We start from the raw sequence: 26,527 nt of genomic DNA on the forward strand, positions 1-26,527 counted from the left end.
TGGTGCTATCTATTTATTTTGTTGTCTTCATTGTGATCATACGGCATCAAATTTTTCATTAATTTTAATTGTGACAAGCATAGACATGAGACTATTTTTTTATCATCATAATGGCATTTAGGTATTTAAGAAGTGTCATTTCAAACACGGAGATACGACGACTACACTAGTAAGGGTTGGTGTGTGCCAAAATGTTAATTTTTTCATTGCTTATACTGATCGACTTCCACATTAAAAATGAAAACCACTCTTGCAAGAGCACATGCCATTAAAGGCTCGTACTTTGTACATTGCAAATTTACATTCACCAAGCATGAAATTCACAATTTAAAAATCTTTTAGTTTAGCCATGATTCGAACCTGGATCTTCCAATTGCCGGTCAGTTATGCTACCAGTGAAACCACCCAGCCCTCTTCTCCCTAGGTGAACACCAATCAGCAGATCTCGGCTCGAATCGAGGGCTGAGCCAAATGATAATTTCGTTTTTTTTTATACATTACAAAATGAGCCGTAAATTGAGCGTTGATATTTACTCGCAAGAAACGCAGGAGACCACAAAATGCATTGAGATGAACCAGTCTCAGGTGAGCTATTGCTCTTGCGCCCCTGGTTCCCCAAAATTATATTTTCCTTCCATTTCCTAATCTTTTTGAGCAGAATTTTTTATTGGCTGGGAATGAGATTTTAAAATTAAAAAATTATCCTGTTTGCATCGAAGGAATGTTTCCACTCCCAGATGGTTTCAACATGTGAGTATTATCACATGCATCTCCAAGAGTAGTGCTTTGAAAATTCTCTAAATATATAGTTCAGTGGTAAGAATTAAACTATCTCTCGAATGTAAAATGTATACATGTGACATCAAACATGTGATTGCTGTATTAGCGGTCATTATCACCAGTTTCAAATGAGTTTAGGTTTTACCTTTGATTTCCAACTAAATCTGGATATTTTAAGTCACTTGCATGTAATTTTCACATTAATGTTGAGGCACAATCAATAGATTTTGATTCCTTTGATGAAGGAAACTACTCCATGGTAAATGCTTACTAGTACATAATCCTATCTCTATTTAACCTTGGGTATGTAGAAGTTAAATAATTTCTAATCTCATTTTTAGCATATCACATACTTCAGTCAACGTTACCTTTTTTTCTTTGTGAATGAAGTTGAATGCTTCTCTTATTCAGCCAATAGCCTCAGCTTAGGTATTAAGTATAACAACTCCTTTTTAACTTGATTCTATAGAATTTAAAGGTATATAGAGAAAGAATCATGTTTCATAGTCTAAATTAATCAATTACATCTGTGGTGATTCTGAGTTTTAATGTTCTTGCATTGGTGCATAAATCTTTGGATTGTAGATTAATCATTTCACCAAATGTAGACTAATTCTTCATCTCTGGTAGGGATGGTGACAAAAGCAGTGGGGTGACATGTTGATGCGCAATGTTTGGCTGAGAACAAATCTCAAAGGTGGCATTTTATAAAAGTTCTGCACGTCAAAGTTATATTTTTTGGAAGGTAATGCATGTGGCTTAAATGAAACTAACACTCTTCCATTGCTACTTTCAGTAGTGCTTGTGCTATCTTTTATTCCCCATTATTTAATAGCATTGTTGATGATATTAGTTGTACAAATATGATCGTAAATCATTACCATAGGGTTATGATTGTATTTAGTCATTGGGGCTTATTACGTAAGTCATAACTCCGGAGCTATGGAGCTATAAGAGTTATGATGGCTACCATAGCTCAATTTGCGATTTCAGTAGCCAAAATAACTCCGATAGGAGTTGCGAACTGGAGCTATCTCGGGGCTGGAATAACGCAGGCTTCTGACCCGTCCTTATGATAACTCCAGCCCGATTTCCTTCGCTTCTCAACTGTCATTTGTTGATGTCTGCCGTCGGAATCTGAAGGATTTGGCAATGGTAGGACCAATAAACATATTTGGGGAAGGATGATGAGGGTGTTTGCGGAGTATGTAAGAAGAAGGAGGCATCTGACATTAGAAATGAGACGAATAAGGGGTTCCCACTATCCGATCGAATTATATGAAGACCATTTTCGAATGTTTTTCAGAGTGTCAAAAGACATTTTTCAATATCTCTGCCGGTCTCTGGGACCCACACTGAGGAAACGCAGAATATCTGGACTAAGCGTGGAAAAACAGATAAATATTATTAAAGAATTTTCATTATACCACTATGGGCGTGTGTAATGTTGAATCTTCTTATTCTGCGCCTGAGATATTCTGCGTTTCCTTCCTTACTGCGTGTAGTGTGGGTCCCAGAGACCGGCAGAGATATTGAAAAATGTTTTTCGACACTCTGAAAAACATTCGAAAATGGTCTTCATCTAATTCAATCGGATTGTGGGAACCCCTTATTCGTCTCCTTTCTAATGTCAGATGCCTCCTTCTTCTTACATACTCCGCAAACACCCTCATTATCCTTCCCCAATATATGTTTATTGGTCGATTCATTGCCAAATCCTTCAGATTCCGACGGCAGACATCAACAAATGACAGTTGAGAAGCGAAGGAAATCGGGCTGGAGTTATCATAAGGCATTTTTATTTTCATTATTGGTATTAAAAAAATGTGTCGGTGTGTGTGCAATTATATCTTCGTTCTGTGTAGGCATCTCTCAATCTCACTAGCACATTTTTGTTAATTGTCAATGAAATATTAAGGTTTATCACCCCACATTTTATTAATTGTTGCCTCTCCGTTTATTCCTTGGAATACGCCAAGGGCAAAGCTTCTGTGGTCACTCATAAAATTAGTGAGCACCACGCACTGCTTCCTGCTCATTTTCTCCGGCATTTGCCGGTATCTAAAATTGTATTCATTGCCATAATATAAACATAGGCAGAGAATAGGTTTGCATTCCATGATAAATGGATGACTGTATACAATGGATGACATATAACTGTATATGAATAAGCTTTAAAGTATAAACATTTCAACAATGTAGTTTATATTAAATATTTCACGTTAACTTACGGAATACAAGTTTGGGACTCCATTCCGAAATTCACGTTAAACCCGTCTGCTCAGAAACATTTACTATCGAATACCTAAGCTCCTATTGGTTGACACATTTCTGGAGATTTTCTTTCCAAATTTTCCATAGCCACTGTAGCTCCGCATTCTTTCGAAGACTTCTCGTAACTCCTGCCGGTACGTAATAGGGTTGGAGCTACAAATCAAAACAAATCCGGGGCGGAGTTACAGATAGCTCTAGCTCCGAGTCAAAGTTACGTAATAGGCCCCATTCTCTATCATCAGCTTGTATCTTATGTTAGGTAGTGTTTTTTTTTGTGGAAGTGTGTGTCTGCAATTGGTACAATGTAGTTAAAGCTGAACTCTTTTTTTGCTTGAAAATTTTACTGTCTCTGGGACACTCCTTAATCAGTTGAGTGAAAGGATTCCGAGGGGAACCATGGTAGAAGTTATTGGTTGGATCAATGAAGTTTAGCATAAATGCCATTGGAAGTTTAACTTCTATATTTTAAGCTGTGATTATAAAAGCATTGGAAATTGTTTTTGAGCATGCGCCTATCTTATTTTTACTTTAAAACATTTAGACTTTGTGTAAGACATGTAGACTTTGCATTGCAATTAAGGTTGAGGGTTCAGTGAAGGATTTTTTCGTAGCTCAGAGTTGTTGACAGTTCTATTAGATAGTGTCTATTGTTCATAGATGAACCTTAGCTTTGCTTTAATGAACACTTATTTTGGTTACCTAATTTTGTTTGTACCAAGGGAAACTGATTATTGTTAAGGCTTGAATATTTTAGTTAAACAAATATCAGATATAAGATATTTGAAGCCACAGTTTTCTCCATTGGTTGAACTTGTGAATCCTTGAAATGATCACAAATTGTAAGGAATATTCATGACCTCTTAGACTGGCTAAATTTCCACTCATAATTTTTTATTACATTTGAAATGTTTATGATTAAATAGTTTTGCCCTCACTAAATCTGTTAATGCCTAGCATGTACATAAAATGTGTGGGGAAAGGCTCCACTCACTGCTTGGCTTACCAATTAGAGTACATGAATTTGAGGGCTGTAATGGAATACAGCAGTGAAAGGCAACCATCGGGTATTTTAATATTATGGCCAAAGGTTAATCTCTAATTGAATCTAATCTCCTTGAAACTTCAACCGTTCACTTTTACAGGATGCATATGATGTATGTGTTATGCATTTCGTACTGACCTCAGTTGTAGCATGCTTGTCTCTAAGCACATGTGTATCTATTTTTGTTCCATTCTATTTTTTTTTGTTCGAGTAATCTGTTGGTTAGAAGTATTCATCCTTCAAGATTTATTTCATTGGAGCTGTCAGTGACAAATAGCATGCATTATGTGAAGTCATATTTTCGTGTGTTCTGCTGAGCTCTGATAGTAAAGAGGTCCTGAATCTTTTTTAGAGGCCCCAATTTTTTTGCCAATAGCAATAATGAGTCCAGATCAGTTCTGTGATGTACAAAAATTTTCCTATGAAGCTTTTTCCTCACAATGCTAAAGTGGCACTGGAGCTTGCTAATTTCCCTGCATGCACTGTCTGAGCACTACTTCTGATGAGATTCACGGCTACTGCAGCCCTTATGTTGCCGTTTCATTTCAACCAGCTCGATTTGTGGATAATTTTTTGTGTAATCACGTTGAACATGGCAGGTTTCTCTAGCAGATCCATTTTATGTAATTTTAATAGTTTGTAGTACTCAAGTAATATATACTTTATTTGTTTTGGCTCAAAAAACACCTCAAAAGCCCAGTCGGCAAGGATAAAGTAGGTAGGCTGATGCTGGTTGTGTGGAAAGTTTACAAATACATATTTCATGCTTAGATTCTTTTGCTCTTCAAATCAAATTGTGTAAATGAGTGAAGGGGACGTAAATCATTGGTCAATCTGGCATGGAAATACTCATACAAACGGAAAGCATAAATCTATTTTTTATATTTTAGAGATGAATGTGCAGTGCATTTGAACTGAGTTTTGTCGGAAATTCTCAAAACATTTTTGATGCATTAAGTTGTGCCTCTTTTTGCAAATCCCCCCCTACATTAACGATTCTTATTAAATTATGTGTTACCATTATTTTTAATTGTAATTCCAAAAAAGAATAAGAAATCATAAAATTATGAGAATTGATAATTTTTATTGAGGGCTTTTTTAAGGATTATTTTTCATTTTTACAAAAAATGCTATTTAAGCAAACCCATCAAATGAATCCTGCCTGGGAATCCTTCCCTTTAAAATCCATCTACACTGTTTCTTATTCATGAAATCAACATCAAAGCAGACTTCCGATTTTCCGGGTGCGGTTTATCCATGTTGCAGATTATCTGTGCACAAGTTAACACGGCTACGATGTTTTCCGCAATATTTATAAAAAAGAAATCTGATGCAAAAGCAGCTAAATATTTGTATTTTAATGCATGACTAATGCACTGGGCCTATTATTTCCCTTGGAATTCCCTTAGTTAAATAGAATTATTTTATTTACTTGCTGACAAGGAATGGTTCAAGTTTACTTGGCCATGTGCTCTTGCTTTGCAGACGACGATCAGCGACAAGAAAAAAAACTCCTAAATAATTTTAGTAGATTTTTCAATAGTTAACCAATTTTAAATTTAGAAAAGAGTTATCTACGATCAGGAGCGGATCCAGGATTTATTACTGGGGGGGGGGGGGGACACAAGCAAGGCCGTATCCAGGATTTTGTTCTGGGGGGGCACAAGGATACCTCGTCATACAAAATGAACACAATGATAATGGGACCATATTAAACATGTAGCATATTTTTAAGGGTCTGGGGGGGGCACGTGCCCCCCCCCCCCCCCAGACCCTCCCCCCTGGATCCGCCTATTCTACGATCATTAAATATATATTTCATATCGCAAACGCTCAACAACTGTGGATTCGCATGGCATTTGTTTATGGCCCAAGAGAACTGGAGGTTTTGCCACACTCGGGCATGTACACGCTGTGACTATTCAAGGTCAAACTGGACCGGAAGGGAATAGTGGAAGTGAGGCAGCGAGGGAAGTGAAATGAGAGATAGCATGAGTATTAGCCAGGCAGTTAATTGCGTAGACAGTAGGGTAGTTTCCTTCATGAAAGAAAACGAAAGGCCTTGATTGCGATTCGTTACCCACCATTAGTGTATTCATAATATACAAATTATTTGGTTTTAGAAATACCGGTTTAGACGGATGACAATGGTCAATTTTATCCTCATTTGAAGAATGCCAGATTGGCACCCATGCGATGCCACTCCACGTGACGTCACAGGGACCTAGTTTCTATACGGGTACATAGATAGGAGTTTTACATCGTCTGAGGTTACCATTGCATGCATGAGGCACAGAGCTCAGGAAAACATCTCTTAATAATCACTTATTAAAACTGGCTAAGGTCGGAAAGTTTTCTTAGTTTGATAAGGTATTTATAATCCTTATTCAAGCCAAGCGCTACCAGCTAGCATGGTACTCTGCTACCTGCTAGCATCCTGCATCGTATCAGCGCTCAGAGTTTCGCTACAAGGTCACCTCACTTGCGGCAGCGGGAACCAGAAATACGTCACACGGAGTTCTCCGAACATTCATACTTACCCGTCACGTTTTCGCACGCTTGAAAATTTTCACTTTTCATTTTAATCGCGAAAAATAGATATCGTCATTTAAGAGTCTAAAAGTGTGAAATACGTACTCCAGGAGTAATAATCTTTCGATTTAGGCAATGAAAAGTAAAAGGAAACCACCCTGTTTGCCATAAGCCCAGGTTTCCTATAACCTCTGTTTGGCAATGGGGTGATCGTGCGCGAGTTGCCATCACGGGAGTTCCATGTTCCTGTTTTCCAAGCATCGCAGCGCGCGATTGTGCTCGGTGATCACGGAGTCGTGTCCCGCAGAACTGAATCCCAGGCAACTTGTGCGAGACACTGCATCGTGCCCGAGTGTGTAGTTTCCGACGCCGTGCAATGGTTTTGAAGCATTCGTGTAAACCACGTCTCTGGATCCATGATCTTGCAGCCACGGATGCGCAGTTTTCGGAAAACAGGTATTACACAGAGCAGTAAGAATGCAAGTGAAATCACGTTATCGCCGATTAAAAGATCGCAGTTGCAAAAAGGAGGTCTTAATTATTCTGGAAAGTAATAAAAAACAAAATGTACGTAGATAATAATAGATTGATTGATTTACGCACAGTACACTCCCAATTATCCTAATGGCTAATGATGGGGAGAGACGGCACGAATAATCGGAAAACACTGATAATCCAAACTTTCTCTTAAATGTCTTGTAATGTTCAAAATTTACGTAAAACAAACAATATATTATTATTTATTATTTATGCAGTTATTCTGTTATTTAAGAGTGCTTCCCGTTCTCCTTGAGAGCTTTCTTTGCCAGTTCACAATCTTTTTAGCGGCGATAACATGGTTTTACTCGTATTATTAATGCTCCATGTAGGGCCTAGTTTCGAAAACCACACATCCGTGGCTGTGTGATCACGAATATAGAAGAGTGTATTGCACGAATGCTTCAAAACTACTGCTGGACGTCGAAAACTACACTGTTATGCACCACACCACGTACTCGCGTCTCGCACAAGTTGGCCGGGTCGCAACTGCTGCGCGCCGTGTATCCGTGATCAAGGAGCGCTGTCGTACACTGCGAGGCTTGGAAAACAGGAACACGGTGCTCCCGTGAATACAGCTGTCGCGTGATCACTTTTGTTTTACGAAGGGGATTCTGACGGAAATAATGAGCCCGGGTTGTCGTAGCATTAATGCCGTTATTCCGACGATTTTGCGTCCAATTTTTTAAATAAAGATCGTGGAAAAAATTGAGCAAGAGTGAAAATCGTGCACGGATAATCCGCGTCCGGATAATCGGGAGTCTGCTGTATATTATGAAAATTAAAGGGAACGTTCGGATTATCCGTGTTTTCTGATTATTCATGCGGCCTCCTCCCATCATAAGCCTGGATTATCGGTAGTTTGCTGAATATGTCAAGGGCGCTAAAATCAATCAAAAAATGAAGTGATGTATTTAAAGTGACATCTCCAAATCAAGTGATTTCAAATCAATCTTTCCATGAAAATCTCCACCTTTACCTGAAGATGAGTGCTAACTTAGCTTTCAGCTTAAGCTACTACTTGTTGCTGCCAACACTGTTGCATGCACATTTCACAGCTTCTGCCTGAATGTAGGCATGCAGAAACACTCCTACGGCACAAATTTGTGAGGAATTACCATGCCAGCTTTGGTGCTGCAACCAGTAAATTATCTTTTCATTTGAGAAAAATTTTACCTTTTGCGTACTCTCTTCACACGGCACTTGATTGATCAGACTCTTGTATCCTCACCATTTAAAGTCATGTCAGTCATCAGCCTATTAAAAGTAGCTGTATGAAAATTGTTAAATATTTTTAATTTCTTTTATGTTTCCTGCTGTCATGCTGATTCCATTCCATTGAAATCGTTGTTCTTACCCATTCTCAGTGATAACTGAAATTTGTAATAATTATTCAAATATTAGTTATTACTTTTAGAGACGAGAAAACATTAGAAAAGCTTGTTGTTTTTATTTTTATTTGCAATAAAATTAAAGTTTTTGTGATTAGTTAGAAGTGAAAATAACTTCTCGGAAGCTATATTTACATTTCCTGTTATTCTTTCATGGTGGAGCACAACTCTTGTACTATTTCCTGATTCATTCGGATTAAAAATACCTAAAAAGTGTTTAACTAAAAAAGTGTTTAAGGAAATCATAATATTTTGTACCGTCGTCTTTAAAATAATACCAGAATAATATTTTGCACTAATATTATGTACATAATTTGAATGCATCAAGCTATGTATCACTGTGTGTGAAAATTTGTTAATTAATAAAGGAATATTTTAATAGACATAAAATGCTGAGAAGCACAATACTGTGACTTATCATTTTTTTATCATTTGAATCGGCAAATATTTGAAGGTAAAAAAATATGAAGTCTTCTTTTTAGGTCAATCCATATTTTTATAGCAAGTTTGCACCATTAATATTACCAGAATTTAGTTTTCACCTTAATTTTATATTGTATATGTATATTTATATTAGAGATGGGTCGGTTCCAGTTCTCGGTACTGCCAGGTCTTGGCTGTGGAACCAGTATCGAGAACCGATCGCATAAAGTCAGTACTTTGGAACCGGCTCGGATCGGTGGCAAGGATTCGAATTTGGCGCCCAAAGCTGAAATGGTCAGCAGCGTATTCAAGGCCAAAAATGTAAATAAAAAAATTTAAAAAGGCATATATTACTTTCCGATGGCATGGCGTCTATGTTTTTTTCTTTTGAGAGTTGCTTGCTAACAGGCGCATTTAAGGGTTCATCAGTTTGACACTCTCACCAACATTGTACGTTTCCGTTGCCGCTTTCAAATGAGCTGACTTTTTGCCAACCGCCGTCCATGGCTTGGCGCCGTTTTTTCAACTTACCGTAGGTCTCTATGTCAAACGAGTCGAATCGTGCCGTTGACGGCACGGCGCCCATTTCAGTCTGGCCCGGCGATATGACTTCTAAGGCGTGAAATACAGACAATGCTACATTGAGGCCGGGAAGTGTCTAAGGTTTTCCCGGCAAATAGACTGGAGGAAGAGTTCTTGGGTTTCCAGCTGGGTCCAAGGGTTTTTCACCACTGACTTTTCGAGGGTAAAGTCCGCCATCGTCTTCAGGTTGAACCTCTTCCCATGAACTTCACCGTGAAGACGATGGCAGACATGGGAATAATTTCTTCTCAATTGGTTTTTGTCCCCAAAATCAGCATGAAGTTTTGCAAAATTTTAACCCTTAGGGTGCAGGAGTTCATGATTTTTAGCTGCCAGCCACCATACAGCAGAGACTCCCTGTGCAGGACGCACGCCCCCTGCCACGACGTTGGTCTGGTGTAGTTAAGCCTCTTAGCCATCCTCATGGTGAGGGAAAGTGCCCTAGTGCAAGATATCTAGGTAGCAATAAAAATTTTGGGTAAATGCCGTAGTCAGCGTGCAAAATGTAAAAAAACATTCTTGCACGACAAGTAGAGATGCATGAAAATCGCAAATGCGATAACTGCGATATAGATGCGATGTGCACAAATAAATGCGACATATATGCGATGACTGGACTTTTATGATATTTTTACACAAATTTGCCTTTTCAGCGGCAAAATTCGTACATTTTGTGCCGAGGGCAGTTTAAATGCTCCGCCGACACTCACCGCTTGAAGCATGTGAGCGACTGGCCAGCTGCTAGTTCACTGGGACTCTACGTGGCCCCGAATTACAAGTGGGCGCGGGAAAGCTACACCTCCGACACTATATGTCTTATTCCTTAATTTATTATTGCTCTACAACATAATCATTTTAAATATTCTGTATTTGGTCATATAACTGTGTTTCACTACATTTTATCGTCATCTACCTGATTGTGAAAATAAAAAAATAGATGCTAAAAAATGCGATAAACTGTTATTTGAAGTTCGATAAAATAAAAATGAAAGTGTGATTTTCATGTATCTCTAACGATAAGGGTTAAACTTTAAGGCTCAGGTGGCAGTGGTTATAGTATCCAATAATGAAAAAAAGTTAGATCTGGTCATAGAAAATGGACAACTTTCCTGCGCAGGGCAAAGTTTATCCCGAGAAAAAGTCGTTTTTCGGCCACCCCATTGTCTGGAGGCCATATCCATTGATGCTGTTGCAGATGAGCTATCACGCATACCACATGTAATTAATTAATTGATCAGAATTGAATGACTTCATGCCTGCATTCAAAGGCTTCTGGTCAATATAACAATGTATTTTACAAGCTCAAAGACTTAATTTTTTGAGGCCACGGCTAAATTTGAATAAAAAAACAACAGGTATCAACATATTACATATATACAGGGTGTCCCATTTATCTTGACCACCCGAAATAACTTTTCCCTCAGATGTAAATTCAAAAATGTGTCAAGCAAATGTCCATTAGCTGTCAGGGGGACATTAATTAGCATGACTTCCTTCCTTGTATCTTTGTTATTTACAAAGATATGAACAGCGGTATTTCTTTCGTAAATGGCGCCATTTATTTTTTATTCAGCAATTCATTTCCTCCATTTAAAAAAGACATATCGCTGTTCATATCTTTGTAAATAACAAAGATACAAGGAAGGAAGTCATGCTGATTAATGTCCCCCTGACGGCTAATGAACATTTGTTTGACACATTTTTGAATTTGCATCTGGACATAAATGTTTAAATTACTTCGGGTGGTCAAGGTAAATGGAACACCCTGTATATTTTGCCATTAGAACCTGATCACCCTTTCTCTGATGATGATGCCACCACCATTGGCTATTGGATTAAAAAATATTCACCTATGAAATCAAATTATTCAAGAAACAATTACCTATGGCTGAGTGTGTTTATAAGAGGACTATCGTATGGGACATAAAAAATATTATGATATCAAAATGGAAGTAATCATCCATAATTAATTGATCTTCTCAATATGAACTTGTTTTGTAAATGTTTGAGTTGTTTTCATTCAAGGAAGCTGAATATTATTTTACCAAATATTGGCAGTTGATGTTTATAAATCCATTTGTCATTAGAATTATTTTATCTGCTATCAAATTGTTTTATGCAAAAAAGGCTCCTGTGTTTCAGAATTGAGTGGTACTTGCCTGGTACATATGTAGTTTGGCAGATTGGTGTTTGCTTCAACAATGTACCCTTTCCTTGAGAAATATCTGCTAGCATATCCTTGTTTTGATAAATGTGGATTAGACTATCAATACTTGGTACATATTTCAATGGACGTGGCCTAAATGAGCACAACATGTGGTACCATATCCATTGAGGTGCTCTTCCCATCTGACTGCTTAGAACTTTCTCCATTCCCTGTGTCCAAATTAATCAGCTGGGACCCAACCATGGCTTCAGGTGCTCCACAGCAGCTACTGAGGCAGTGCTAAACCACGTGCTCAAAGAACTTCCTTTTAAAAACGGAGAACACATCCTTCTTTGGGTCAGGGAGGTCTTCCTCATCCTGTGGTGCACTGCCTTAGTAGCAAATATAGATTAAAAAAATTATAGGATCATACCATGTCTTGCCTGATAAATATTTCAACTCTATCACCACAATTTTCTACCCTTTCAGAATTTTTTTCCTGTGGTGATAGACTCAACAGTTTCAGAATGGGGATGAAATGTCACTTCTCGCCAAACACTTACTACAGACTCTTCATTGTTGTCATTTTCAACCTGAAATTCTTAACTTCGAAAGTAAGGGCACAAGACTTGATGTTTTAGAGCAATTCGAAATTGTACAGAGTGATATGAATATGCTCATGAATGAACAAGTGTTTCTCACCCACTCTCTTCTCCTTAAGATACCCTTCCCGAAAACAAATGGTCAAATTCTTTCTTCACCCACGCCTTACCTGACCCCAACATCCACAGGGTTTTTTTTCCCGTCCGCCCACCCTCTCTCTGTATTGTGTTGACCATTTTCTTTTGCTGGCAATTTCCTCCTGGTACCCTTGCTAATTCTCACTCCTTCTCATCTAATCTAAAGGGACTCCTCACCCCCGCCTCTTTTCCTGCGTCGCTACTTACTCCTCTCCCTTCCTAACGACATGCGGCCTCTCTTTTTACCCGGACCCCCCCCCTTTTTTCACTCTTCTCAACCCCCCTCCTGTTTTTCTGTGGTTCTTTCCCACGTGTCATTATTTTAGAGTTATGACTATAGTCCTCCTTCCAACGTGGGTTCCCCACATCCCGTAGTTGTATCTTTTTCCACTGTCTCTACTCTGTTCCCACCCCCTTCTTCAAAGATGTCAAATCCTCCCCAACCCCTTTTCTAAAGGGTACAAAAGTGATTTTCAAATGTTTTGCAGTGTCTTGTACCAGGTGATGGCTCAATGAGCCGAAACACGTTGTACGCAGTAAAAAATCTTGTGGAAAAGTCCCACAATCTTTTATTTATTTTAAGATTTGAAGTGTAATTAGATTTTAAGGAGTATTAATTGCAAACAATGAGAGTAAAAGAGAGATGAGAGTAGAGAGCTCTTTCTCTGGAAAACCAATTATCCTGGGATTAGTGTGATCCATGGACACTATAAGGCACAGTAAGGATACACAGTATGTCAACAATTCAATGTTTGTATTTTTAAATAAATATTTTTTTGAGCCTACTCCGAGGTCTACTACGTACGAGGTACTCCGTGAACCATCTTCATCCTACAGACACAGTTTATATTCAGTTTCTATGGTCATTAGCTAATAACTCAAAACGTAATGTGATGACGTGGTTTATATTTATCATTATCCAAATGGCACTGTAAACTTTGTAGCTGTCAGTTTTGGTAATACATAGCACAATTTATATTCCCCTGTAATCAGTATTTTTCCCACAGTTAACCCATTCACGATCTTATTCGTAATTCTTTTGTGATAGATTCTTCTAATGATGTGAATATAATAATTAGTTGTATTTAAGAATACTGATTTCCTAATGTTATTTCTACATAGTGTAGCCCAAATTTTATCATCAGGCAATGAAGTATAGTTGGTATAGCATAGTTTGACATTTTATTGTTAACTGATATCATCATTTAGCCATTGAAAACTTTTGTTGCTGATAAGTACAAATGTTACTATTTTCCCTCTTGCCTCTAGCTTTTGGGGACCCCGGAAAGAGTTTGTTTGACACTGATCAGAATAGGGTGGTTTCCTATTATTTTTTTATTGCTTAAATGGAAAGATTATTACTCCTGGAGTACGTATTTCACGCTTTTAGATTTTTAAATGACAACATCTATTTTTCGCGATTAAATGAAAAGTGAAAATTTTCAAGCGCGCGAAAACGCGACGCTTAAGTATGAATGCTGGGAAATATCTCCGTACGTCGTATTTCTGGTTCCCCGTCCCGCCCGGTGAGGTGACCTTGAGGCGAGGCTTAGCGCTGATACGTCGCAGGATGCTAGCGGATTGCTGAGTACCTTGCTGAATGGTAGCGCTTGGCTTAAAAAAGGTTTATTAATACCTTATCAAACGAAGAAAACTTTCCGAACTTAGCCAGTTTTAATAGGTGATTATTAAGACATGTTTCCCTGAGCTCTGTGCCTCATGCATGCATGCACCTCAGACGATGTATAACTCCTATCCTCTCGTGTAGAAACTAGGTCCCTGTGACGTCATGCGGAGTGGAATCGCATGGGCGCCAATCTGGCCTTTTTCAAATGAGGATAAAATTTGACCCTTGCCATTCGTCTAAACCGGTATTTCAAAAACCAAATAATTATTGTATTATGAATACACTAATGGTGGGTAACGAATCGCAATCAATGCCTTTCGTTTTCTTAAATGAAGGAAACTACCCTATTATTCTGTTTGCATTTTACTGGTTGGTAACTTGATTGGAATTTTTCATGTTTGAATATTTTCATACTCACTGTGAGGTGAGCTCTCGTAATGAGTTATTGGTATCTAAATCTTCCTACACAAATTCCTACTGCTTGCCAAATACTCAAAATATCAAATATTCAAGAAATGAAAATGATCGGAATAATTTTATCAATGTGCAAGGGCTCCCTCCAACTCTGCCATGCTTAATAGGGTAGTTACCTTCATCGAAGAAAACGAAAGGCATTGATTGCGATTCGTTACCCACCATTAGTGTATCCATAATATACAGATTATTTGATTGTAGAATTCCCAGTTTAGACAAATTTTAACCCCCAGACTCTGCCATGCTTAATTCATTGTAGCTGTGCCACTGTATTTTTAATTTTCCTCTCTTTGTGCCAGGGTGGTTGGTTTGTGAATTTTATGCTGGGAACCAATATAAGGGTTATGATTATATTCATGCAATGCCCCAAAAACACTTGAGTGTTGTCGAAGGTCATTCATTTTTATGTGGTGATGGTAATTTTTCTTTGCTGGTGATGGCTTCATTATTTTGAGTTTATGGTGATTCAACATGTGCTATCCTTGATTTATGCATAAACTATAGATTATTACTTAGGAACAATTGAGGATGTTTGAGCCTTAGGCACTCTGGTGGAAATGTCATCTGCCAACTATGCCCTTGCTTGTTTTTCTGCTCCTGTACACTTGTTTTTTCTCTCCCTTCATAATTTTTTATGAATCATACTGTCTATCAAATCTTGAAAAATATTTTTAAGAATGGTGATGGTGAATGGTGATGGTAACAAGAAAATTTCGCAATTTATTAATCTTGCACCCACCGCTAATCCTGGTGGGTATTCCATACCCCCACACACTCCAGTATTAGTTGCACCTAAACCCCCCCAGCCTTAATTCCTAGCTGCGCCCCTGATAAAATGGACATATTCGGGTTATAAGAAATATTTACTGATCTGTGCATTGTCCATCCATTTTTTTCATTGATTGATGAAAGTTCTCGCGGTGGAATACTCGTGATGGTATTTTTTTTAGTTGATTGATGGCTTCAACCACCCCTAAACTAGGTGTCTAATCTTATGAATTGACTTTTTCTGTATTACATGCATACTATTTAAAAGGTATATTTGTATTCAACATGGAAACAGTGGCCATGGGTGCCCATTTATAAATTTTTGGGGGGGTGAAATCTATGTCGCCCCTGTGGTGTTATGTTGCCAGGTGTGGCGATGAAGCTTTTGTTGGAAAATTGAAACATAAGTAGTTTTATTAAAAAGGGACTCTTTGTAGTTGATGTTATTTTGTTAATTTTTCCTTTTCTAATTTCACTTTTACTATTCAAAATACAAAAGTGCAGTCATTTCCCTGATGGTGCCCAAGTTGGTATAGTCATTTCCCCGAAATTTCTCGTGAGCTAGGGTGCACCCCCCTCTTGGTGGCCTTGACAGTGACCCTCGGAAAATGCATGACATTAGCTTGTGTCTCACCATGAAGCAGTAATTTATTATTTCATATCTGGTAGAAAATATTGATAAAAATTTAACAGCTCCAGGTAGGTAGAAGTCTGTAACTATGGTGAATGAAAAAATAAATGTGACGGTTGAACTGTTTCCTGAAGGGAGAGTTGGAGCAGTTTTTTTCACGGGAATATATTGAGGATTTTTCATTTGTGAATTGGTGTCTTCGAACAGCCCCAATGTTCTGGTACTTACGAGCTTGTGATAGTGACCCTTATTCCGTAACTGAAAAAAGTAAAATGTTATTGATGAACATATTACGGTTCCGATTCTATAGGAATTATTAACTTAGCTAAGGTGAATATAAAACATGCCCAGTAGCATTTTTCCTTCAGGTTCATCAAAAGCCATTGTTTTTTGAGGATACATGTATGGTACAGTAGATTCCGTTTAATGGGTCCACCGGTTACTTGGGGCAGCCACTTAATTGGAGCAGATCTTGAAGAACAGAACCCAATCGAGGAATATCCTTGAGTATTCTCCGCTTAATTGGGACAGCATACCGCTTTATTGGGCCATGAGTCGGCAACATAGAGTCTATACTCGCGACGAAATTAAAAATTTTTGTTTTCAGAATACTATTTTTTATATTTTCCTCCTTTGATTTACTCTTATTTTTCACAAGTGTTCCTATTTTTGCCCTATTTTGAAATCTCTTGTTGTTATACTATCCGCAAGAGGATAGGACTTTTCTTTAATAGGACTTGGTTAGTAAAAGACATTAATTCAGCGTCGCCCGAGGCTGTGAAAAATATTTTTAGCAAAAATGTTATTAATCCTAAAATTGATAATTAATTACCTAAACTCGCTGATTTATTAATCAAATTAATTGTTTAATAAACTTATGTTGCATTATAAACATTCTTTAGTCTTCTTTCTACCATTTGAAAGTTTTTTATTCCCATATACAAGAGAGTTCGCTTAATTGGGGCAAAGTGCACAAGTCCCGATATGTCCCAATTAACCGGAATCTACTTTATCTTTTATTTGTTTGCTGGAATCTTCAACCATGCGCAATCTACTTGTCACAGCCTATTTTTATGTCCTTCAGATTGTTTATATTTGTAATTAAATTATTTATCGATCTTGCCGTGCATCCTTTTATCATACATCCATATCATATTTATTTTAAACTAATTGAGTATTTCATTACCGATTAAGGTGAAAACATAAAAGCTCATTCAAGAAAAAATATATCTGCAACTAATGACCGATTGTCCATCCAAACATAATAAATGATGAGCACCTTATTGTGGTGTATATTTATTTAATAAATGAGGCTTTTGGCGTCAATAGGGTGGTTTCCTATTATTTTTTTATTGCCTAGATTGAAAGATTATAACTTCTGGAGTACGCATTTCACGCTTTTAGTTTTTTAAAATGGCGATGTATATTTTTCGCGATTAAAGGAAAAGTGAAAAATTTCAAGCACGCGAAAACGCGACGGCTAAGTATGAATGCTGGGAAAAGCCCGTATTACGTTATTCTGGTTCCAGCTACCGCCGTGTGAGGCCACCTTGGTGCAAGGCTATGAATGGCTATGAACGCCGCTACGATGCAGGCTACTAGCAGGTAGCGCTTGCCTTAAATAAGGACTATTAATACACTATCAAACGAAGGAAACTTTACGTCCATAGGCACTTTTAATAGGTGATTATTGTCAGATGTTTCCCTGAGCTCTGTGCCTCATGCCTTGTCTACACTACACACTTAACTTAAGTGACTTCACTTAAATATAATCTTAAATGTGGTGCGGTAGCTACACTTGAGCTTTAAGTCGACTTCAGCACCGTGATTGTCTATATCGGGAAACAGTTATGTTGACAGATGAAGGTCTAGGAGAGCAATTAGTGATTCTTTGACCCAAAGCGACTGTTATTTGAAATAAACTTCCAAACTCCGTGAATTAACCATTTTGGATTCAGAAGGTTAAAAGGAAAGACCGATTTCAGTTCCTGAGGGAACGCTATATGGCGAGAGGTGATGGAGTCAGAGGAATTTAAAATTACTAAGCGTGACTTCGTGGAATGACATATTCATAACGTAAACAAAAACACTTATTGCTAGTCAAATTCCACTGCTTTATTAAAACCATTGATGTTAAATTTCAACCATTAATTCCTCCCACGTCCAATGAAATCGCCACATCTTATCTCCCTCGGCATCCCTAGGACTAACATTAAAGCCCTATGCAATAGTTTCAATAACAGTGTGTGGGAAGTTACTGAGTGCATTCGTTTACGTTATTTTCAATTATGACACCATGGAAAATAAACTGTTTTACCGGATCCTCTGCCGTCGTCTCATTGTCAGTCTTAAAATTCCTTAAAACGTTTCTAAGTTTTATAAATCGAGTTTCACCGTGAGCAACAGGCATAGCAATTAGTTTTCACGGAAATAAAACCAACAATTATATGAGAAACACTACAAAATAAATTAGTCGAATTAATATCCCCAACACTAGAAATTAACTAACGAAATAGAACGCTCAATAACCACATCATACAATACAGCACAACTTAGAACATAATCAACGGGATAATGTGAGATGGGTATTATGTGCCATTTACAACACATGAAGAGCTTCAACCGTGCGGAAACAGTTGCCTACGCAATTTAAGTTGGGTTCTAAGATGACTTAAGTGGAGGTGTACTTAAATGAAGCTGGCGACACCTACACTACCAACTTAAATACAGAGCCAACTTAAGTAGTCACTTAAGTTACTAGTGTAGACCCGGCATCATGCATGCATTGGTAATCTCAGACGATGCATAACTCGCTCGTATGTATGTATGTACTCTTATAGAAACTAGGTCCCTGTGACGTCGCGTGGAGTGGAATCGCATGGGCGCCAATCTGGCCTTTTTCAAATGAGGTTAAAATTGACCATTGCCATTCGTCTAAACTGGTATTTATAAAACCAAATAATTTGTAAATTATGAATACACTAATGGTGGGAAACGAATCGCAATCAATGCCTATCGTATTCTTTGATGAAGGAAACTAACTATTAACCATGGCAGAGTCTGGGGGTTGGAGGTAGCCCTTGTGCATTGATAAAATTATTCCGATCATTTTCATTTCTTGAATATTTGATATTTTGAGTATTTGGCAATCAGTAGGAATTCGTGTAGGAAGATTTTCATACCAATAACTCATTATGAGAGCTCACCTCACAGTGAGTATGAAAATATTCAAACATGAAAAATTCCAATCAAGTTGCCAACCAGTAAAATCCAAACAGAATAATTCTGATCAGTGTCAAACAAACTATTTCCGGGGTCCCCATAAGCTAGAGGCAAGAGGGAAAATTGTAACATTTATACTTATCAGAAACAAATGTTTTCAATAGCTAAATGATGATATCAGTTAACAATAAAATGTGAAACTATGCTATACCAACTATACTTCATTGCCTGATGATAAAATTTTGGCTACACTTTATAGAAATAACATTAGGAAATCAGTATTCTTACATGCGACTAATTATATTCACATCATTAGAAGAATCTAACACACTACCCTATTAGATGGTTACTAAGGAGGGGGGGGATGGGCATTGTTCCCTGTAGGGTCGTGGCGAGAGCGTGGGGGGGTATATTTGGGGCATGAGGCAAATCGTTCTTTGTGTGAAAGTGTGCGAATGCTGTGGTCGCCTGGATGCTCTTCGAAAATGGGGCATCACAAAACGAGAGGAGAGGACCCATAGCGAGCACACTGAGGGATAGGGGTAGGGTACACACACCCCTCCCTCCCTCCGTACAGTCGGGGAGCCTGGAGGGGAATGGTCCCCATCCCCCCTCTCGTATTGATCCTCCCCTCTCCCCCCCCCTTACTGGGTGAGGCATGAGTACGAGGAGAGAGAGAAAGAGGACTCTTTCTAATACCCCTCCTCTCCATTTCGTCCCTCTACATGGGCTAACGTCGCCTCAAAACCCTTCCAAACGTCCTCCCTCCCTTGTAATATATTTCAACTCGCCATTGCTTTTAATATTTAATAAAAAAAGGCTGTTAAGGGAGGGGGTGTGGTGTAGAAATTCGTCATTTCCTCCTTTCTGTTACGATTCTTGGATAGGATACCGTGTGGAGTGGGGTGGAGAAAGAGGGTATGTGCATGTATAAAATAACGAAAGAGCCGCACGCTTCGGTTGAAATAAAGAAAGGGGTAAAAAAAATAAAAGAGGGGCTCTGGGCGCCCCTAAAATTCGGCGTGGGTGCCATCTATCTGCACGCACACTAAACGGCTTCTTCTCTTCTCCTCACGCCGCTACGCGCGCACCATCTGCCGGCGTCTCCCGCCATCGCCGGTGTCGCCCTCACTCGTCGCTTTCGCCAGGTGGGATACGTGGAGGGCGGCCAGGAGTTCACCCTATACCTGGTGGCAGCCCACGAGAACGAACGGGAGGATTGGATACGTGTCCTAAGAGCAGGTTAGTCACCCATCATCATGAACAAGGGACGGATACACGTCGTCAATTGTTGTCATCCAGGAGACGTTCATTTTACGTCGTAGGGAGATCTCTTGTTTATATATGGGGTTGTCGATATCCTCTTGAGGGTCTATTGCACTTTCATGTTTGTTGTGCCTTCGAGCATGGTAACCACGGAGATATTACCGCTCCTAATGTTCATTTCAGAATGTCAGCTGGTTATCGCATGTCTTGAGTTCAGTTGAATGCGATATCCTGCTAAGCAATCGATGGAAATCCTCAAAATCAAGGAACTGTTGGATATTTCATGTTAAGTGTGAGGATAGGTACGTTGATATCCCTTGGGTATCATTATGATTTTTCTGTGTGATGAATTTTCTGTTTTTTTTTTTTTTAATCCACCGAATTATTACCCCATTCTTTACTGTTGTGCGCCTTGATCGCTGCTTATCACATGGCCACTCACGATGCTCAGTTGTTATTTTTAAGAACCACTCATGAACCACTGCATGTTTCTGCCATGTCGTACCCAACGTAAGTTCTTGCGCACGGCATCTTGTGTTTGGCCACAGTGTTTCAAATCCCCCGAGGATATTATTTTGAACTAAGACGTAATGTTCACCCGATGTTACCCTACCTCGAGGAGCAACTGATCTTGTCTGCACTTTCCTGGTTTACGTTAGCCCTAAGATCACGTGAGTATTTCGTTTCGTTCTCCTATTCATCCAAGGATTATCCTCGCTCCATGATCTTTCTTCTCCGAGCGTTCTGCGCTCGATTTGCTCCATTTTTCCTGTGCATACGAATCACGTGATTTCTGGTGAAATGCACACCAACAATTGAATAATGGCTTCGATGTAAAAAGGAAAGTGGAGCCAGGGGTAATTTAGCGATGATATGCTAGACATTATGGGTAAGGAGGCGGAGAGTGGGGATGGAGCAGTTACTAGGGTGGCGGGGAGGGGATGCTGAAAATTGTGATAGGGGAGGGATTATTAGATAAGTGGGGAGGGGAAGATTACAGGGGCTAGGATGAAGTAATAGCGAGTTTTGCTGGGGAAGGAAAGTAAAAGGACTTTCCTCTCTTGCTCGACCGGTCACATTTTGTATCACTTGTTTACTTAACTTACTCTCTGGTCTTAACTGTTTCATTTAGAGTGGACTGTCGTCAGCCTTTGCCTGCATCTTAAATGTGAACATTTTGCCTCAGTTATTTCTATTAGGTGGAAGTGTCGAAGTTCGATAATATACGTACTCGCCCCGAAAAATCCAAGATGGTAGCGTAAATTTGAAACAATTGATAGGTGAGGGAATGAGTCCGCGAGCGAGCATGAGCCACGCGTCGCTCACAACCCGCCCCGCTTACTTTGAAATTTTCTCTCTCTCCACGTGTCACTCGCTTAAAAATTTCTGCTTTGGTATTCACAGGAGATCCTGACCAACATTAGCCTTCATCTCAAGTGGATAAATGTTATTTTATTTTATTCTCAAACCATCGAATACAGCTCATAAATATCGGGGTATTCAACAAATTTAACAATTAAACGTACACGAACAGCCATGCCATGGACAGGGGAAATCTACCCAGGCGAGACTCGAACCCGCGACCTCTTGTTTGGCAGGCGAGGACGTTACCCCGCCGCCACCGAGGCCGACCATTTTGCACTGAGGTTAAGTTTCAAAATTTGAGATTTGTGTGAAATTTTTGGAAAGATAAACCCTGATGGAGAAGGCAGTGAAAGTGGTGGAGGAAGGGCAGTCCGTTGAAGGAAGCAGGTTTGGTGCTTGAACAGGAGGGGGGGGCGAAAGTGGTGCGTGTCAACATACCTTAAATGTTGTGTGCCGCAGTGGTACCTAAGTGATCTGAACAGTGCGATTCCCTTCTCCGATAGTGTTCGCGTGTGCGTTCTGGGGAGTCGCACCCAGGAGCTGTTTCGGGGAGGGAGGCGGTTCGCACTCTGCCCACCTTCCCAGGGGAAAACAGGGGGCCTTTCCCCCCCTCCACACGTCCCTCCCCTGTCCATCCACGCCTCTCTCCTCCGCAGTCTCCCTGCGTGCTTTGATATGCCCGGTCGAGTGCCTCGTATGCGGGATGAGTCGTTCGGGCCGAAGGGGGACGACGACTCTGTCTCCTCGGCTGCCAGGGTTCTCGGCCGCTGGTCTGTGTCCCTGTTGCCGGTGAAGGCCTAGAGGACACCTCGAGGTGGATGGTGCAAGTGCTTTAGGGATTCCTCGCCCCCACCGAGAGAGAGGGAGTGGAGTCGACCGTTTTTCCTCGTTGAATGTTGGGAGTGTTGCCTCGGGGAATTTATTGACGGGACTCGGTTCGTGCGGAGCCATGGTGGTCGTTGCTTGACGGGGATAATGTTTTCTCACCGTTGGCTCAAGCTCCTCCGCCTGTATTTCTCGTCGTCGAAAAGCTAGGTAAATGGATTTTCTTCTTGTCCATGCTTACGTTGGTGTTGTGTTTTTTGGCATCCTTGCTTTAGTAATATTTTTGTCTAAAAATTTCTCCTCATTACTGGTGTAATTGGTTGAAAATTGATGAATTAAGATGTGTAAAGCGTGTAAAATGTAGGGGAATATAATTTTCTTCGGCCAATTTATGTTTTTTTCCGAGCTACTTTTTGGATTATTCACCTCATACTTGATTGTTTGTGGCGTAATTTTGTGAAAGCGATTCATTATTAAAATGAAGAAGAATAACTTTGACCTGATGATGACGTCTAGTGTTGAAACCATGGTCGTAAATTTGTGAATTAATATTCATGCGAAAGCACAAAGTTCTTCTTTTTAATTTTAGTAACGCCTCATATTTTTTTGCATCCTTGTTATTTTAGTTTCTATTTGATTGATATTTCTATCCGCTACAAACGAAATTTGCGAAAATTTGCGAGATAATTTGCGAAAAAAGGCTTGGCTAGAGTGCCGAAAATCTGAGCAAATGGACCTTCCTTCGTCCATCTTAGTGTGTGAGTGATGCGAACCAGTTTTTGGAGGATTCCCACATCTTTGTCGTAATTTTAATTTCGTGTAATAAGTATGTCTCCTTTCTTTATCCGCGGTCGAAATTTGTATGAGAAATCACCTTGGTGCTTCGTGAACGTGAAAGATTTAATGGAAGCATATGCAGGTAATGAAGATTCTCTTGGCATCTGTGCTGTGAGTTGGAACGAGGAAAAGTTAGCTTTTTTGATTCAATGAAGTGTGCGGTTTCTACTGGATCTCATGTTTATTGCTGTAATATTTGAGGTAGTGTTTGATTTACGTATTTATATACAGCTCTTAAGATTAAGAACGGTGCTAGCTTTAAGCACATTTTCTGAGCGTAATGGTAGAGGAGCCATATATATAGCCGTCATATTGTAATTGGACGTTCATATTAATTGTAATCGTATTTTTGATGGCGAAATACCTATGAATAGTGGTGCTTCATTGGCATGATTGGCTTTTGAGATTGGGAACGGCGCTAGCCCTAGCCATATTTGCAGAGTGCAAGTCGGAACGACCGATTTTGTGCTGTTTTTATGGCAATTTGTAGTTCACTTTCGCTTGAATCGCATTTTTGTCGGTGAAATAACTTTGGAAAGATGTTTGGCGGGGATATATTTATAACAGAGTGCTTTTTTAACGTAGACACAGTTCTGAACGTAGCCATATTTTTTGCGTAAGAGTCAGAACCGACTAAATCGTGCAGTTTCGTCGCAATCCAGTGTTCATGTTCGTCTAAATGTTTTGTACATTAGCTGTATTTCTTCGGAATGATGCGTAATGGGCGTGTTGTTTGGTAACGGCGGGGTGATTTTTTGAGGCACCCGGTGGAATGGTGTCTCCTGGTGGCTTGGTTTTCTGCACCTGGAGCGGACCTCTTCTGCTCCGTTTTTTTGCCGTCATCTCTGTGGGACGAGAGTGTGTTCTGTGCGAATCTCTCTTTCATTTAAAATGCATGTGCGGCGGCAAACATTATATACCCTGTCTCTCTTTCTTTGGCCTCATAGAGAGAACGAGGGAGAGAGAGAGAGAGAGGTGAGCAGACTTTAAGTGGGGCGGCTATTTCTTTTCGCCTCGCACGCCCCCTGGACCCTTATCGATCTCTCTCCTGCCTCGTCTCCGCCCTCCCCTCCGCTTCCCCTCATCCGCCGTCCGCCCCTCCCCCTCCACCACACGGAATGTAAGGCGGAATGTATGTGAATGCACGCGAACCCAAGGGACGACATCCAGACACTCCCAGTTACCGATAACTGCAGGGTTCCCACTCAACCGGGAAAACCCTTAAAACCGTGAATAAGCCGTGAATTTTGTCTACCGTGAAAAAAAACCTGGACATAGCCGTGAATTTCATCATAAAACCTTAAAAATCTCTCGAACTTATGGAAAAAGAACTACAATTGACAGATCAAAAGAAAAAAATGATACTTCAATCATGTTTCAAGGCCGAGCCACACACAGACTCTGTCCACACCTTTATCTCCACGCGGATATTCGAAGTGCAATTATTGGTCCTTGTGCCATGACGACACATTGATCTTGAGCCTGTGATTGGAAGACCGGCGAACAAAGTGTTCATTAACCCTGGTGAAAAATCAGACACTTTACTTCCCTACCTCACTGCTCCCTCCATTTTGCCACTCACAACCTTAAGCTACACCTAAATTTTGATATCGATAGGTGACGTCATGAGAAATAGCACTTTCATTGCTACGTTTGAATTCACGGCCTGTCGTGGTTGATAAATTTTTAGTTAACGTTCAGCCGATGATTGTTACGTGATCAACATTTCTGCCTAAAATGGCTTATCAACAGACCGTGAATTTGATGATATTTAGACCGTGAAAACCTGGAAAAAACAGTGAATTTTATAATTTAGTTAGAGTGAAAACCTTGTAACTGCCTCATCTCACCCTTATCACCATTTAACTGTCAATACGCCACTGGCCACATGTCGCCAGAAATTTTTAATGGCACGCAGACGACCTAAACACGGACTTCGCTGTCAATTTGCCCTCGTTTTAGTACCATCTGTTTCTTTACATCAACTTTAAATTTCGTTGGAATAGTGCTGAAAGTTACATTCATTATATTATATCTTTGAAATGGCTGTTGTTATGATAATAGCATAATACTAGCGGGCGTAACATGGTGGAAATCCATAATCGCAGGAATAGAAGGATCAACAACTTTGCTATTTCCACATAGTAATTTACTGACACCGACCATGATTTCGTTACTGAGTAACATTATCAGAGTTACATTATCGTTACAGAGTAATATTATTATACGACGTTACAGAGTTACATTATCAGTATCACCTTGATAATGTTACTCTGTAACAAAATCATGGTCGGTGTCAGTAAATTACTATGTGGAAATAGCAAAGTTGTTGATCCTTCTATTCCTACAATAATAGCATTGTCTCCTAATGTGTTCGTTCCCGATAAGTGCCAGAATATTTCACCAATTTTTTAACTTTTCGCTCTGGTGGTAGAGGTTAATATTATCTAATTTTGAGAATAAAATCGTTTTCGGGAGGTTGATATCAATCCACATCTTTTCCGTGCGGGTTAAATTAGAACCATTTAAAGGAGTCATTTTATGGCCCACCATATTTTAAGTTTATGCATCCGGCTCAATCCGTTACAATGGGTTCGTCTGGGTGTGAACGGATATATTCATCATCCCAAGCTAAATCCTTCAGCTCTCTGATGATCTTCTTCCTGGTGCACTTCTATAAACGCCCAAAATTCTTATTATAGAATAAAATAAAATTACTTTGTTGTATTCCACACTTTATTTTAAATAGCACGACCTGGGTTTCACCATCTAATACTATCATCAGGTCATAATGATAGCATTAGATGCTGAAACCCGGGTCGTGCTATTTAAAATAAAGTGTGGAAAACAACAAAGCAATTTTATTTTATTCTACGATGAAGCAATTCCACAAATTAACGCCTGAGACCGTGTCTTATATCCAAATACTTATCTCTGGGTCTTCCTCAGGGACTTCTCCTTTAATTTTATCACTCCAATTCATTTCTCACGCAATCGCTGCGTCTAAAGGCCGTTTTACACGGATTTGCGCAATCTGACGTACGTGTGAAGGCACAATCAAAATT

The 26,527-nt window shown here is 39.4% G+C and overlaps 1 protein-coding gene across 2 annotated transcripts in view; it reads left to right on the forward strand.

Annotated features, from left to right (window-relative positions):
- LOC124162722 (tyrosine-protein kinase Btk29A) overlaps window positions 1–26,527 on the forward strand; it is a 185,817-nt gene that overhangs the window by 22,280 nt on the left and 137,010 nt on the right. The window contains exon 4 of one of the 2 annotated variants that reach the window (XM_046539336.1): window positions 20,318–20,411. In XM_046539336.1, coding sequence (XP_046395292.1) covers window positions 20,318–20,411 — 94 coding nt within the window. Of the gene's footprint in view, window positions 1–20,317; window positions 20,412–22,727; window positions 22,836–26,527 lie in introns of those variants that run through there. The other variant, XM_046539338.1, reaches the window with a different exon arrangement.

The sequence above is a fragment of the Ischnura elegans genome, chromosome 7, assembly GCF_921293095.1.
Source record: "Ischnura elegans chromosome 7, ioIscEleg1.1, whole genome shotgun sequence".
NCBI lineage: Eukaryota > Metazoa > Arthropoda > Insecta > Odonata > Coenagrionidae > Ischnura > Ischnura elegans.